At 48.8% G+C, this 17,875-nt stretch overlaps 1 protein-coding gene across 1 annotated transcript; it reads right to left on the reverse strand.

The window, feature by feature from the left end:
* Nucleotides 1-765: 765 nt before the first annotated feature.
* Nucleotides 766-4,132, reverse strand: LOC127580010 (homeobox protein not2-like). Its single transcript, XM_052033137.1, has 3 exons — nucleotides 3,790-4,132; nucleotides 2,462-2,601; nucleotides 766-1,041 (listed from the first exon to the last, which is right to left on the reverse strand). Exons 1-3 carry the CDS (start codon nucleotides 4,130-4,132, stop codon nucleotides 766-768), a joined length of 759 nt encoding a protein of 252 aa, XP_051889097.1.
* Nucleotides 4,133-17,875: the final 13,743 nt, after the last annotated feature.

The following is a 17,875-nucleotide window of genomic DNA, read 5'->3' on the forward strand; positions in this document are numbered from 1 at the left end:
CACACAGATACACACACATAGACAGACACACACAGATACACAGATATACACAGACACACACACATAGACAGACACACACACAGATACACACAGACACACACACATAGACAGACACACACAGATACACAAACATACACACACACAGACACACACAAACACAGAGACACACACACAGATACACACAGACAGACACACAGAGACACACACACATAGACAGACACACACGGACACACAGATACACACACATAGACAGACACACACAGATACACAGATATACACAGACACACACACATAGACAGACACACACACAGATACACACAGACACACACACATAGACAGACACACACAGATACACAAACATACACACACACAGACACACACAAACACAGAGACACACACACAGATACACACAGACACACACACAAACACAGAGAGACACACAAACACAGATATACACAGACACAAGCAGAGACACACACAGAGACACACAGACAGACAGACACAGATACACACAGACAGACACACAAACAGAGAGACACACACACAGACACACACAGATACAGAGACACACAGACACAGAGACAGACACACAAACACAGAGACACACACAGACACACAGGCACACGCATGCACACACACACGCGCGCGCGCGCACACACACACGCACCATTGGTCAGGCTTTAAAACTCCATCGATATATTTGGTATATTTACACTAATATTACAGTACAGAATATGATATACACAGCGTCGGAGGGACCGGGATCTATGGATTTGACAGTGAACCGGTGGGTGAGGGAGGGAGCGTCAGCCGGCGCCCGATACCCCCGAGCCCTGGTGGGGTGAGACGGTGGGAGTCTGTGCGCTGACCCCGGGGGGACCGACCGTCGGCCTGCAGCGGAGTCCCAGAGCTCTCCTCACTGCTGGGGGAGTCGGGGCTGGGCTGCGCGTCCTCCATGCCCAGCCGAGCCAGCTTGGCTTGCTGCTGCTCCAAGCTCTGCTTCCTCCACTTGATCCTGCGGTTCTGGAACCAGACCTTCACCTGTTGATTGGGAGGGAGGGTAGGGAAAGGAAACAGGTCAGCATTTGAAAGCAGTTAAAGAAAAACACGAGAGTGTTTTTTTAATATCCCAATTACTTTAGAGGCTTCAAATCAAAGTTGATGATCAACATCAGAGTTTCCATCTACATCCGTTTCTCAGCTCGGGGGATGACTGGATCCAATCCCACCTCCCGCACACCAAGGCAGGTTTAAACCCGCATCTCCCCGCTGCGTGTGCCTCGTTGTCATGAAAGTGGTAACACAAGTAGATAGGGTGGTAAAGAAGGCGTGGGGCATGCTTGCCTTCATCAGTCGGGGCGTTCACTATAAGAGCCAGGACGTCACGTTGCAGCTGTATAAAACTTTGGTCAGGCCACACTTGGAGCACTGTGTGCAGTTCTGGTCGCCCCATTACAGGAAGGATGTGGGGGCTTTGGAGAGGGTGCAGAAGAGGTTCACCAGGATGTTGCCTGGATTAGAGGGTATGAGCTATAAGGAGAGGTTGGACAAACTTGGGATGTTTCCACTGGAGCATCGGAGGCTGAGGGGAGACCTGATAAGAGGTTTATAAAATTATAAGAGGCATAGATAGGGTAGACAGTCAGAGGGGTCAAAATGTCAAATACTAGAGGGAATGTATTTAAGGTTAGAAGGGGAAAGTTTAAAGGAGATGTGTGGGGCAAGTTTTTTTTTTACACAGGGAGTGGTGGGTGCCTGGGGAGGTGGTGGAGGCAGATACCATGACAACATTAAGAGGCATTTAGACAGGGATATGAGCAGGCAGGGACTGGAGGGATGTGGATCACCTGCAGGCAGGTGGGATCAGTTTAATTTGGTATGGTGGTCAGCATAGTCAGAGGCTTTTCTCCAGGGCTGAAATGGTGGCCACAAGAGGACACAGGTTTAAGGTGCTGGGGAGTAGATATAGAGGAGATGTCAGGGGTGTTTTTTACTCAGAGAGTGGTGAGTGTGTGGAATGGGCTGCCGGCAATGGTGGTGGAGGCGGATACGATAGGGTCTTTTAAGAGACTGTTAGATAGGTACATGGAGCTGAGTGAAATAGAGGGCTATGGGTGAGCCTAGTAATGTCTGAGGTAGGGACATGTTCCGCACGGTTTTGTGGGCTGAAGGGCCTGAATTGTGCTGTAGGGTTTCTATGTTTCTATGAAATGTCATGAAGCAAGTACCCCTCTCCCCACACTTCATCCTGCACTGTCTTAGCGCCGCATCGTGCGCTGGTATTTGCGCCTGTGGGAATCTTGCTGTGCATCAGTCGCCGCCATGTCTCCCTCTGTTGCGAGAGCGACTACAATCGAACCTTCCCCGACTTGCCCCGGGACGTCCCAGAGGCGGAGAGCCAATCCCGGAAGACCAGCTCCCCGCACCGCCCTCGGAGGGGTCAGCAGGTGCGGGACCCTACCTGGGACTCGTTGAGACGGAGAGCAGTTGCCAGCAGGAACCTCTCGGACCCCACCATGTACTGCTGCCGGGCAAACTCCTTCTCCAGACGGGCGAGCTGGTCATGGGTGAAGATGGTCCTTGCCCGCTTGACTTTGCCAGCTTTGGGTTTGAGGGGAAAGGGCGCCCTGGTCAGTGGATGCTCTGGGGGGGGGGGGGGGGGTGGAGGGGGAGAAAGGGGAGAAAGCGGTGAATCGGGGCCACAGAGGCAGCGGGACGCCGCAAGATACCCCCCCACCCCCGAGCCCTCCCCGTAACAGTGTCAACACATGGCATCAGTTCGGCAGTCGCCTGTACCGTACCTACAATGTCCACACCAGCAACAGGCAACAGGCAGACAGCAGGGAACAGGCCCTTCGGCACACTGAGTCCGTGCTAACCATCAACCACTCCCTTACAACGATCCCACCTTTTTGAAATTCTCCCCACATTGCCAACTCCTCCCAGCTTCCACCCTCAACTACACTCCGGCGGGTAATTAACCAACCATTCTGCACATGTTTGGGATGTGGGAGGAAATCAGAGCACCTGGGGGTGGGGGTGTGGTGGGGGTCCCACACAGGGAGAAGTCGGATCGGTACACGGAGAGCCGGGGCTTGGAGGGATACTGGCCGAAAGCAGGGAATTGGGACCGGATGAGTGGGCACCGTGGTCGGCATGGACTCGCTGGGCCGAATGGCCTGTATCGGGGCTGTATCGCTCGATGACTCTAACGTGCAAACTCCGCACGGTCGGGATGTGAGCGGGCGCTCCCTCGCTGGGATGTAGAACCAATAAAACCGCTGGAATCCCAGCCGGAGGAAGGCAGCCGGGTCAGGCTGCGGAGAGAAGCGTTTCGGGTCGGGAACCCTCCCTGGGAATTCCTGGATTCTCTTTCCCGGGTCTGGATAGACTGGTTGGAGACACAGGATGGGGAATGTGGAGCCGGAGGGGTTCGGTGGGAGAGGGAGCGCCTGACCCGCCGAGTTGCCCCAGCTTCTCGTTCGCCCTTTCTATTGCTGGATCTAAGAGTTGCCCCAATCCCTCAACACGTTAGCCCCGCTTAATGATACCCCCTCTTCTGCTGTCTGTCCAATTCCCTGCCCAAAGTTCCCGTCCCGTGGTCCTATTCCACAGCCTCCTCCTCCCCCGTTCATTCCAGGGAAAACTCCCCATTCACTTACCCCCCTCTTGGGTAACGCTTCTAACCCCGGGGGGAGGGAGAGACCCCCACACCCGCCCGGGGAAGGGGCTAGTCCAATGAAACACCCGCACACGTCCTACGTTGAGAGCCAACATTCACCGACTTACCGTGTGAGCACTCTCCCGTTCGGCAGCTGCCGGGCCGGTAGAGGAGAGAGGCTCCGTAGTAGATTGGATGGAGCGGGCGGGGGTACACCAGCGCCGGGTACAGAGACGGTGGGCTCCGGGTGACCCCGGGGACGGTGGAGCCCAGGATACAAGCCCCGGACGGGCAGCAGGGAGCGCCCTGCCTCTCCAGTGAAGGAGGGGAGGTCTCGGGGGTCGACAGGAGAGCATCGATGGTGAAAGTCTTGCTGTGGGGTGGTTTGCAGCTGTGGTCGGTGCAGAAAGGAGAGCAGGGGTAGGGCGGTGGGTACACAAGCCCACCCAGGCTCAGAGTCGGCGTCTGCATCTCAAACTCCAGCCCAAGTTAACGCTGCTCTGTCCAGGGCACTGTGTACAACACCCCATCCCTCTTGTCCTTATAGCTCCCCGCAAGCTGTGATATGTCAATGACCCCCCGGCGCGCTCTTGTCTTGTTAAGTACCAGCCGACAGAGAAATGAGAGAGTGGAACAAGGGGTCTCATTAATTGACAGGCTGATGACACGCTGGTGTGGCCGGCGCAATAATGACCGTGTCCATGTCAAGACATCTGTGAAATCACAGCGCTCGACCTGCAGTTTACCGAGACTTACAAACTCCCACGGAGCCGGAGCCTTGAAGTCGCTTCAATCATCTACAATTTATAAAGTCAAAAGCGACCAGGAAGTGGGTCTGCTGGTGTAAACCGATTATTACTGTTAATTGTAAATTCTAAATTGTAAATTGGTTTATTATTGTCACGTGTACCGAGGTACAGTGAAAAACTTTGTTTTGCATCCCGATCATACAGATCATTTCATCACATCAGTGCATTGAGGCAGTACAAGGGAAAACAATAACAGAATGCAGAATAAAGTGTTACAGTTACAGAGAAAGTGCAGTGCAGGCAGACAATAAGGTGCAAGGCCAAAACGAGGTAGATTGTGAGGTCAAGAGTCCATCTTATCGAACTAGGGAACCATTTAATAGTCTTATAACAGTGGGGTAGAAGCTGTCCTTGAGCCTGGTGGTACGTGCTTTCAGGCTTTTATATGGAAGGGAGGAAGAAGAGAGAATGTCCGGGGTCGGTGGAGTCTTTGATTATATTGGCTGCTTTACTGAGGCAGCGAGAAGTGTAGACAGAGTCCATGGAGGGGACGCTGGTTTCCATGATGTGCTGGGGCTGTGTCCACAACTCTCTGCAGTTTACAGAACATAGAACAGTGCAGCACAGAACAGGCCCTTCAGCCCACAATGTTGTGCTGACATAGCTAATCCCTGCCACCAACAGAATGCCCATAACCCTCCATTTTCCTCTCATTCATGTGCCCATCCAAGCCCTTAAAAGCCCCCAATGAATTTGCACAATGAATGAGTTTCTTGCGGTCCCGGGCACAGCAGTTGCCGTACCGAGCCGTAATGCATCCGGATAGGATCCTTCACTTATCAGGTGTAAAAAGAGTTATATTCTCCAATCCTAGGACAGAACAAGGATCGGGAACATGCACATCCTGGAGTTTGCAAGAATGAGAGGGGATCGACAGGCTGGACGGAGGGAGGACGTTTCCCCAGGCTGAGGAGTGGTCACAAGCTCAGAATAAGGGGTCAGCTGTCTAAGACTGACATGAGAAGTGTTTTTACTCAGAGGTGCTGAATCATAGAATAATACAGCACGGAAACAGTCCCTTCAGCCCAACTCATCCATGCCAACCAAAGTGATTACCTGAACCAGTCCCATGTGCCTGCATTTGGCCTATATCCCTCGAAACCTTTCCCCACCATGGACCTGTCCAAGTGTCTTTTAAACGTCATAATTGTACCACCTCCTGTGGCAGCTCGTTCCACACACCCACCACCCTCTGCCCCTCAGGTCCCTTTTAAGCCCTTCTCACCCTAAACCTATGGCCCCTAGTTTTGGGCTCCCCTCCCCTGGGGAAAAGACTGTTACCGTCCACCTTATCTACGCCCCCATGATTTTATAAACCTCCATGATGTTGTGCTGATCTTGATGCCAATTTATACTAAACATCCTTCTCCTGTGCATCATCCACATCCCTCCATTCCCTTCAGATTCCTGTGTCTATCTGAGGTATTCATTTGATGATTTTGATGACTCATTTGATTCATGAGTTGCATTTCTTTGTCTCTCCATCTAAAAGCCTCTGGAACTTCACCAAACTGCCTGCTTCCACTACTACCCCTGGTAACCCAGTCCAGGCACCTACCACTCTCTGTGTAAAAAATGCCCCCTCCCTCTAACCTTACAAGCATGTCCTCTGGTGTTAGACATTTCTACCCTGGGGAAAAGACTCTGGCTGTCTACCCGATCTATGCCTCTCATAAAACCCTCTATCAGGTCTCCCTTCAGCCACCGACACTCTGGGGAGAACAACCCAAGTGTGTCCAACCTTTCCTTACAGCTCATACCCTCTAATCCAGGCAGCATCCTGGTAAACCTCTTCTGCACCTTTTCCACAGCCTCATATCCTTCCTGTAATGGGGCGACCAGAACTGCACACAATGCTCCAAGTGTGGTCTGGCTAAAGTGTTATACAGCTGCAAGATGACTTCCTTACTCTTACACTCAACATGCCTACCAATGAAGGCAAGCATGCTGTATGCCACCTTTACCACCTTATCTACTTGCACAGCCACTTTCAATGAACAATGGACTTGGACCCCAAGATCCCTCTGTACTTCAATGCTACTAGGGTCTACCATTAACTGTATACTTTCTCCTTTCACTTGACCTCCCAAAGTGCAACACCTCACACTTGCCCAGATTAAACTCCATCTGCCACTTCACTGCCCATATCTGTAACTGATCGATATCCTGCTGTATTCTTTGATAGTCCTTTACACTATCCACAACAGTGGACATCTTGTAAGAATCTTCAATATTCTTGGAGGAGTTCAGTGGAGCTTCTGTCCCTGAGTTCAGTCGAATCAGAGAGTGATGGGTTTCTGGCGATTAAGGGAAATCAGGGGATATGGTGACAGAGCAGGGAAATGGTGCTGAGGGAGGAGCATAGACATGATATTTATGAATGGGGGACCTCTTGCTCCTATAGTTAGACTTCTGTAGTAGTGTTGGGAAGCACTGTAAGGTCACAAAGAACATCAAGGAGTATGAGGAGAGAGTTGGGAATATGCTGTTGAGATAGCAGGTCAAGTATGATATAAAATAAGATGATATCTTTATTAGTCACATGTACATTGAAACACACAGTGAAATGCATCTTTTGCATTGAGTGTTCTGGGGGCAGCCCTCAAGTGTCGCCACACTTCTGGCGCCAACATAGCATGCCCACAACTTCCTAACACATATGCTACACTACCATGCCTGCCATAATCATAATGAATGGACAGAGCAGACCCAAAGGGCTGAATGGCCTCCTTCTGCTCCTATTTTTCTATGCTTCTATGTCTATTTCTAGGTGAGGAACATCCTGGGTGAAAAACCGGCCGTGTGACTTGGTTGGGTTGGTGAAACACAGAAGGAGAAAGAATACCAGAGAATGTTGGAAACACTCAGCGGGTCAGGCAGCATCCTTGGAGAGAGAAGCAGGACCACGAGGAAGGTTCTTCGATCTGAAACGTTAACTCTGTTCCTCTCTCTCCACAGCTGCTGCCTGATCTGCTGAGTTCCACATTCCCAGCATCTATGCTGCTTTGCATCAAGGAAAAAGATTGAGATTGAAGGACAGCTTCTATCCCACTGTTATAAGACTATTAAATGGTTCCCTAGAGCGATAAAATGGACTCTTGACCTCACAATCTACCTCATTATGGCCTTGTACCTTATTGTCTGCCTGCACTGCACTTTCTCTGTAACTGTAACATTTCACTCTGCATTCTTGTACTATCTTGATGCACTAATGTGATAAAATGATCTGTATGAACGGTATGCAAAACAGAGTTTCTCACTGTACCTCGGTACTTGTGACAGTAAGAAACCAATTTACCAACTTACCAGTTTTGGTGTTTGTCGAGGACCTCATGTCACAGAGAAATTACATAGAACAGAGAACGGTGAAGCACAGGACCAGGCCCTTCAGCCAACCACGTGCCAACCGAATAAAACAAATAATTAAATGCCAAACTAAACGAATCCCTTCTGCCTAACAACGTCCCTTATCCCTCCATTCACGTGCCTATCCAAGAGCTTTTTACAATGCCAATAAAACAGACCATTCAGCCCCCTTGCTCTGTTCTGGAGTTTCTGTCCCACACAAGGCTCCTCTCACCCCACTCCATCTTTCCTGATCACTACATCCTTCCACTTCTTTCTTCCTCCTGCTTATATCTAGAAGTATCTCTGCTGTTTGCTTGACCTCTCACTGCGGGATTGGTTCCACACTTCCCCCAAATTCTCTTGAATTCCTCAATGAACTTTCTAGTGACTGTCTGATATCTATGGCAACATCTCCACATCAGCCTTTGTCTTAGCGACGGGGAGAACATTTTACACAAACACATTCTCAGAAGCACTCATGCGCTCACACTCTTAGAGAAACACACACACACACACACACACACACACACACACACACACACACACACACACACATATTAAGGGAGGCTCCTCCCAAAATGCAGTCTTGATGGCTTTCAAATGGTTATGACTCTTAAACGTTAGAATGTGACACCGGTCTCTAATGAGTTGGGAAAAGTCACACCTGGAAACAGACCTTGCAGGGAGTGTGAAGGGGGTTTGATCAGACCTCCTCTACATGAATGAACATTGAGCATCAAATTAAAATTCTCAGCAAGTGAACAGAAGTGAGACACCCAAACACGGACACTTAAACACACACACACATACACACACACACACACACACACACACACACACACAGAAAGAGAGACACACACACAAACACATATACACACAGATACACACAGAAACACACACACACAAACACACACACACTTACCCATAAACACACACACATACACTGATACAGACACAGACTGTACACATGCAGACACGCACATGCGCACACACTCAGACATAACACATAAACACACTGAATCACAAAGTAGGTACAGCTTGGAAGGAGGCTGTATGTTGTCGGGATTGCAAGTCGTGTAAGAATAATCCAGTTATTCCCACTCTCCTGTGCTCTCCCCAGAGACCTGCAAGTTCTTTTCTTTGAGGTACTTCTCCTGCCCTGTTTGAACACCACAACTGAATCTCCCTCCATTACCATCCCTGGCTGTGCATTCTAAACCCTAATCACCTGTAAACATGTAACCATAATATGCATACATACACACATGTGTGCATACACAGATGCATGCATGCACACACACACACATGAGTGCACATACATGCATACAAACACAAATACATACACACAAATACAAACATGCACAAACACACACAAACACACAAACACACTCACAAACGCACACAAACACACACACACACACACACACACACACACACGCAGACACACACAATGTCTGCACACATATGAGCTCTCACACAAAGACACACATTCATATTATACTGACAAACACACAGGCACACACAAGTATTCATGCAGGTGCCTAGGTGTAGATAGGCTGACACACATGGGCACATGAACAAGTTGACACATACATGTACAGTAAAAGCCATGCATCAGTCCCACATTCACATGCATGTACGTACAAGAAACTCTTGCCTCAGTGCACATGCGCTCAGGGGGACCCACACACGCAGCTGGGGAAACAAACCTTCCAGCAGATGAGTGCCGACACTGTCCCTCTCCAGGTTTGTGACTGATCTTCAAGGGAGGTTGAAGCTCTTCAATAAAAATGCAAAAACACCAGAGTATGTGAGCTAACAAAGTCATCATCAGCTCATTTAGTAAGAAAGTGCCTTCCTTTGATTGCTGCACTCTTGACACTTAGGTGGAAGGGACCCTCTCAACATCTGGGAGGTCAGTGCAAGAGGCTGTGTGGGGGCTGGGCTAGGACAGGGTGTTTACTTTCTTTAAAGGAACATCATGCAGGTGTAGAAATCCCATGTTTTGAAGGTCAGTGCCTGAACCTCGCCTGGAAAATGCCCCAATATCACACTGAGGTGAATGAACTGGTAAATTAGTAAATTGTAAATTAGTACAGTGAAAAAATTTGTTTTACATGTCATCCATACAGATCATTTCGTCACATCAGTGCATTGAGGTAGTACAAGGTAAAACAATAACAGAATGCAGAATAAAGTGTTACAGTTACAGAGAAAGTGCAGTGCAGGCAGACAATAAGGTGCAAGGCCATAACGAGGTAGATTGTGAGGTCAAGAGTCCATTTTATCGAACTAGGGAACCGTTTAATAGTCTTATAACAGCGGGATAGAAGCTGTCCTTGAGCCTGGTGGTACGTGCTTTCAGGCTTTTGTATCTTCTGCCCGATGAGAGGGGGGAGAAGAGAGAATATCCGGGGTGGGTGGGGTCTTTGATTATGTCGGTTGCTTTACCGAGGCAGCGAGAAGTGTAGACAGAGTCCATGGAGGGGAGGCTGGTTTCCGTGATGCGCTGAGCTGTGTCCACAACTCTCTGCAGTTTCTTGCGGTCCCGGGCAGAGCAGCTGCCGTACCAAGCCATGATGCATCCGGATAGGATCTGAATTTTCATCTGAGAAGAATTCCTAAAGATTGTCAACTGAGGACCTGGTTTGCGGTCACCTCCTAGGGGTGGGTTTCCCTGATCAGGTCTGGTCCTTTCGGTGCTGTATAGATGTGGTTCGGTGAGAAGTTGGGTCCAAGCTATGAACCCCACTCCCACCAGAAGTTAGCCAGCCCCAACTGTCCTCCTGCTCCCCCTGCCCCTTTCTCCAAGACCAGGAAGTTATGAGTAAATGTGGCCAGTCGTCCTACCCTCCATCTCACCCACTCCGATCCACCTTGCAGTCTCCCCCAGACAGTCAAGTTTATTGTCATGTGCACAAGTGTGGTGAGGTATGGGTACAATGAAAAACTTGCAACAGCATCGCAGACACGTTGGTACAGAGAGTTTAAATTATACATGAGTTATACAAGGCAGTGAAGAGAAAAAAAAAACTGCAAAACAAGACAATGCAAAAAGAAACAGTGCAGCGCAGGAGGTGGTCTGTTGTCTTCCGTTGCTGAGGTAGGGTTAGGGTTGCCTGAAGACCCTGCTGTTGGAGTTTGTATTGGTTCCTCTGTTATTTGAAGCCTCGGCAAGTACAATGACCCTCCGACCAGCCTCCCCACTTCTATTCTCTGCAGATATCACCATCTAAAACTCTACTCGCCAATGGACTACTGCCTCATGTACCTGTGTCCTGATGTTCGTTGGTCTACACCTGCTCCACGTTATACAATATTTTGATGTTAAGATTCTCATCCTTGTTTACAACTCACCCGTTACTTCTTACCCATACTACTCCCTATATCTCATGGCTGCGTGGCCAGATTCTGCTCTAACTCCATCTACAAGTTTGCAGATGATACCACTGTTGTAGGCCATATCTCAAACAGCGATGAGTCGGAGTACAGGAAGGAGATAGAGAACTTAGTGTCATGACAACAACCTTTCCCTCAATGTCAACAAAACAAAAGAGCTGGTCATTGACTTCAGGAAGGGGGGTGGTGTACATGCACCTGTCTACATCAATGGTGCTGAGGTCGAGAGGGTTGCCAGCTTCAAGTTCCTAGGAGTGAACGTCACCAACAGCCTGTCCTGGTCAATTCACATAGATGACATGGCCAAGAAAGCTCACCAGTGCCTCTACTTCCTCAGGAGGCTAAAGAAATTTGGTTTGTCCCCTTTGACTCTCACCAACTTTTACAGATGCACCATAGAAAGCATCCTATCTGGATGCATCACAGCTTGGTACAGCAGCTGTTCTGCCTTGGACCGCAAGAAACTGCAGGGAGTTGTGGACACAGCCCAGCACATCATGGTAACCAGCCTCCCCTCCATGGACTCTTTTTGCGTGTCTACAGTTCTCGCTGCCTTGGTGAAGCAGCCAACATAATCAAAGACCCCACCCACCTGGGTCATTCTCTCTTCTCTCCTCTCCCATCAGGCAGAAGATACAGGAGCCTGAGGGCACGTACCACCAGACTTAAGGACAGCTTCTACCCCACTGTGATAAGACTATTGAACGGTTCCCTTAAATGATGAGACGGACTCTGACCTCACGATCTACCTTGTGACCTTGCACCTTATTGCACTGCACTTTCTCTGTAGCTGTGACACTTTACTCTGTACTGTTATTGTTTTTACCTCAATGCACTCTGTACTAACCCAATGTAACTGCACTGTGTAATGAACTGACCTGTACGATCGGTTTGTAAGACAAGTTTTTCACTGGACCTCGGTACAAGTGGCAATAAGAAACCAATTCCAGTTCTAGTTTCCCCTTTCCCCAACTGCTGTCAACCAGTTTCATTCCCCTCCCCCATTTGGCTCCATCTTCCCCTCCCCCCTCCCTTATCTGGTTCCACCCATCACCATCTGCAGCCTCTTGTTTACACATCACCTTCCTATCTCTGTCTCTACCTCCACCTCTCCCCTCCCCTCCCTCATCTGGCTCCATCTGTCCCCTTTTCTCCTCTCTCATTATATATCTCCACCCATCACCCACCAGGCTCTGTCTCCCAAAGCCACCCCTCTCCCCCATCTGCCCATCAACCTCCACCTCACCTGGTTCTACCTGTCACCTGCCAGCTCCTCATACCGGCTATCTCCCCCCTACACTCTCCGTCCTGATGCAGGTCCTTGACCCACCCTCCCCGATCCTGACTGACCCTCAGAATTCCTCCGTCAGCTTGTTTTATGTTTGCTCCAGATTCCAGTATCTGCAGTCTCTTGTGTTGTCTCCAAGTCACATCATGATTTTAAACAAAAGCAAAAATGCTGACAGAATTTCTGGCCAAGCAGCATCTGTGGAAAAAGAATCCAGCCAATATTTCGACAGATTCTTCAACAGAACCACATAATAATTTTGAACGTCATCAAAGAATACAGTGGGATATAGATCTGGGCACATATGGGCAGAGAAGTGGCAGATGGAGTTTAATCCGGGCGGTTTTGCACTTTGGGAGGTCAAATGTAATATACAGTAAATGGCAGGACCCTTTGGAATATTGTACACGGAGACCTTGGGGACCAAGTCCATCACTTCTTGAAAGCGGCAACACGAGGTGGTAAAGAAGGCATAAGGCGTGCTTGCCTCCATTGGTCAGGGAGTTGAGTATAAGAGTCACAAAGTCATGCTGCGGCTGTATAAAACTTTGGTCAGGCCGTACGTGGAGTATTGCGTACAGTTCAGGTCGCCCCGTTACAGGAGGGGTGTGGTGGCATTGGAGAGGGTGCAGAAGCAGTTCACCAGGACTGGGTCCAGATGAAGGGTCTCGACCCAAAACATCGACTGTCCATTTCCCTCCATAGATACTGCCGGATCCGCTGAGTTCCTCCGGCGTCTTGTGTGTTGGTCCAGACTTTCCCAGCATCTGGTGTCCCACAAGGATGGAATCCTGCTGTAACCTGGGAGGACGTGTAATCCAGTGGAGGAAGCACAGCACTGGCGGGGTGCTGCCTCCCACGTAGAGTGTTGAATGGAGATCCTGCATGTCCTCTGTTGGGTAGAAGGTCTCAAACCACGTGGAGGAAGGGCAGGGTGGCTGCTCAGGAAACTGAGGGACAGGAGGAGGCTGTGGCCCTTTGGATGTGCACCAGCAGTAACTCAGCACATGGCCGACCCGCACTCTAGTTCCATTCACCTCGACTTGCTCCCAATATTTTACCCAAGGAAGGTTTTCAATCTTAGTTTTGGATTTTTTCAGCCTCTGCCCCAGCCTCAACAACAACCTGTGGGGAAGAATGCCTCCCCTCCTTGGGCTCTGTCTTTACCTCTCGTTGTCTTGGTGAAGCAGCCAGCATAATCAAAGACCCCACCCACCCGGGACATTCTCTCTTCTCTCCTCTTCCATCAGGTAGAAGATACAGGAGCCTGAGGGCACGAACCACCAGGCTTAAGGACAGCTTCTACCCCACTGTGATAAGACTATTGAACAGTTCCCTTATTCAATGAGATGGACTCTGACCTCACGATCTACCTTGTTGTGACCTTGCACCTTATTGCACTGCACTTTCTCTGTAGCTGTGACACTTTACTCTGTACTGTTATTGTTTTTACCTGTACTACATCAATGCTCTCTGTACTAACTCAATGTAACTGCACTGTGTAATGAATTGACCTGTATGATCGGTTTGTAAGACAAGTTTTTCACTGTACCTCGGTACAAGTGACAATAATAAACCATTACCAATACCAACACCTCTGGATAAAACAGGGACCTCATAGGTACCCTGGGAGCAGGGAGTATGGAACGGAAGGACTTTCAGGATTCAGACCCAGCGAAGATGAAGGACTGGCGAGATATTTCAAAGTTGGGGTGGTTTGTGACTTGAAGGGGAACCTGCAGGTGGTGTTGTTCCCCTGCCCCTGATGCCCCTGCTGGTAGAGGTGACAGGTCTGGGAGGTGCTGTCAGGGTTGCCTGGGTGAGTTACTGCAGTACGTTCTGTAGATGGCACATACTGGAGCCGGTGGTGGAGGGAGGGGACATTTACGGTGATGGATGGGGTGTCGAACAAACGGGCTGCTTTGTCCTGGATGGTGTTGAGCCTCTTGAGTGTTGAAGCTGCACTCAATCCAAGCAAGTGGAGGGTGTTCCGTCACACTCCTGACATGTCCCTTGTCGATGGATTCCCAGTTCAGAGCTGCCGTATCTGTTCCTAGTTTATCCCATTATGTTGGAAGTACCACAGACCAGCAGATTATCTGTCCATTTAACTCACTGTGGTTTTGTGTACAAATAGAAAACACATTTCCTACATTGCAATAGCGACTGCACTTCCAAAGTGCTCTATTGGGACATCCTGATAGAGACGTGAAGCATTATAAACACACAGAACTTTCCATATTAGAGCTTATTATTGGTTTATTAGTATTGGTTTATTATTGTCATGTGTACTGAGATACAGTGATAAAGGTCTGCATGTCATCCAGACAGATCATTCCATACATAAGTACGTTGAGGTAGTAAAAAGATAACAGAATGCTGCCTGGATTGGAGAGCATGTCTTATGAGGATAGGTTGAGTGAGCTAGTGCTTTTCTCTTTGGAAAGAAGGAGGGTGAGAGGTGACTTGATAGAGGTGTACAAGATGATAAGAGGCATTCATCAAGTGGACAGTCAGAGACTTTTTCCCAGGGTGACAATGGCTAACATGAGGGGATGTAATTTTAAGGCGATTGGAGTAAAGTATAAGGGGGATGTCAGAGGTAAGTTTTTTACACAGAGAGCGGTGGGTGTGTGGAACGCACTGCCGGCAGAGGTTGTGGTGGCAGATACATTAGGGACATTTAAGAGACTCTTAGATAGCCACATGAATGATAGAGAAATGGGAGGGAAGGGTTAACATTTGGGTGCTAAGGGTTAGATAGATCTTAGAGCAGCATAAAATGTCAGCACAACATCGTGGGCCAAAGGGCCTGTACTGTGCTGTAATGTTCTATGTTCTATGTTCTAGAATGCAGAATATAGTGTTACAGAGAAATTGCAGTGCAGGGAGATTTAAGAGAACACCGTGAGTAATTCGGACAGTCTTAGAACTGAGATTTAAAAGAGTAGAACGATTTTGATCAGTGGATTGAGAGGATCTGCTGGGCATGGCTCGCAAAAAGTCTCCACACTCCAACACCATCTTGGAAGTTTTAAGAGGGTGATTTTTAAGGGTTTATTGGCACAGATTATTTCATATAGTTATGTTGAACTTGTGCCAAGTCTTAGTTCAACAACACTTGTATCTGAGAACATTCCTGGTCCTCAACACTACAAGGATGCAGGGGCAGCGGAGAACGTTTTAGAAGGATATTTAAGGATACTCAAACTTTGTCTTTGAAAATATATTTATCCACAGATTGCAGATATCCCTGGAACAGCCACCCCTAATTGCCCTTGGACTGAGGGAGGCAGTTAAGAGGTAACCTCACTGGTGGGTGTGCAGTCACATAGAAGCCAGGCACGATAAGGACAGCACAACACTGAACCTAAGGGTTGCATGCATTAGGGAACAGGCTGGTCCACCTTCTGATGGGATAGTGATGTCGTCAAAGTCTTTCAGATGATGAAGTGGTTCAGTGGGATAGGTGTCATAGAGTCATGGAAACAGGCCCTTCGGCCCAACTGGTCCATGCTGACCACAACATCCTCCCTGCTAGTCCCAGTTGCTCGCGTTCGGCCCATAACCCTCCAAGCCCCTCTCCTCCGTGGACCTATCCAAATGCCTCTTAAATTCTGCAATTGTACCTGCCTCGACACTTCCTCTGGCAGCTCATTCCAGGTAGTCACCACCCTCTGCGTAGAGAAGTTACCTTTTAGCTCTCTTTTAAATCTCTTCCCTCTTATCTTGTATCTGTGCCCTCTAGTTATGGACTCCCCAACCCTGGGGAAAAGATTATGACCGTCTACCTTATCCATACCCCTCATGATTTTATAAACTTCTGTGAGGTCACCCCTCATTCTCCTACGCTCCAAGGAATAAAGATCCAGTGTGGCCAACCTCGCCCTATAACTCAGGCCCTCTAGTCCAGGCAGCATCCTCGGAAATCTCTTCTGCACCTCTCCAGCTTGACGATGTCTTTCCTATAACATGGCGACCAAAATTGTACAGAATACTCCAAGTGCGGCCTCACCAATGAACTGCAACATAATGTCCCTGCTCCTAAATTCGATGCCCTGACTGATGAAGGGCAGCATGCTAAACACCTTCTTCACCACCCTGCCTACTTGTGCGGCCACTTTCAGCGAACTATACACCTGTACTCCCAGATCCCTCTGTTCCACAACACTTGCCAGTGCCCTGCCATTCACTGTACAAGTCCTATCCTGGTTCGAGTGTCCAAAATGCACCACCTCACACTTGCTGTTGAAATCCATTTGCCATTCCTCAGCCCATCTCCCTAACTGATCAAGATCTCTTTACAATTCGTTGTAACCTGCTTCACTATCAACAAGATCCCCTAATTTAGTATCATCAGCAAACTTGCTAATCGTGCCATGAACATTCATATCCAAATAATTTACATACATAATGAATAACTGAGGTCCCCAACATTTTGATTCTGGGGCACCCCACTAGTCCCAGGCCTCCAGTCAGAGAATCGACCCTCAACAATCACCATCTGCTTCCAATCATCGAGCCAATGCTGAATCCACCTCTCTAGCTCCCCCTGAATCCCATGCGACCTAACCTTCCAGACCAGCCTGCCATGCAGGACCTTGTTAAAGGCCTTACTGAAGTCCATATTGACAACATCCACTGCTCTACCTTCATCTATCCCCTTAGTTTGAAAAACTCCAAAAGATTTGTCAGACATGACCTCCCACGCACAAAACCATGTTGACTATTCCTGATCAGGCCTTGACTATCCCAGTGATGGTAGATCTTGTCCCTCAGAATTCCCTCCAGTAACTTCCCTACAACTGACATCAAGCTCACCGGCCTGTAGTTCCCTGGCCTGTCCTTGCTACCCTTCCTGATCAATGGAACATTTGCCACTCTCCAGTCTTCTGGAACTTCACCAGTGGTTAACGACGAAGCAAACATCTCCACAAGGGCTTCTGCGATTTCTTCCCTGGCCTGCCATAAGGTCCAGGGGTGGGGATTTTCCCCATAAGGTCCCTCCCATAAGGTCAGGGCCTGGGGATTTTCCCACTTTAATGTGCTTCGAGGCTGTAAATTACTCTTTCTTCGTCATATGCATACGATCCAAGACCTCACTACTTATTACCCTCATTTCTCTGGCATCCATGATATTCTCCTTAGTAAACACTGGGACAAATAGACATCAAAAATCTCGGCCATCTCCTGTGGCTCCACACGTCGGTGACCTAGTCTCTCCCTTGTCCCCATTTTACTGTTAATATAACTGAAGAACCTCTTGGGATTATCTTTAACCCTGTTTGCCAAATCCATCTCATGCCCTCTTTTTGCCCTCCTGATTTCCCTCTTAAGCCAGGTCTTAAACTTTTTATATTCGTCGAGGGA

This window comes from Pristis pectinata, chromosome 2, assembly GCF_009764475.1.
Source record: "Pristis pectinata isolate sPriPec2 chromosome 2, sPriPec2.1.pri, whole genome shotgun sequence".
In the NCBI taxonomy this organism is placed as follows: domain Eukaryota; kingdom Metazoa; phylum Chordata; class Chondrichthyes; order Rhinopristiformes; family Pristidae; genus Pristis; species Pristis pectinata.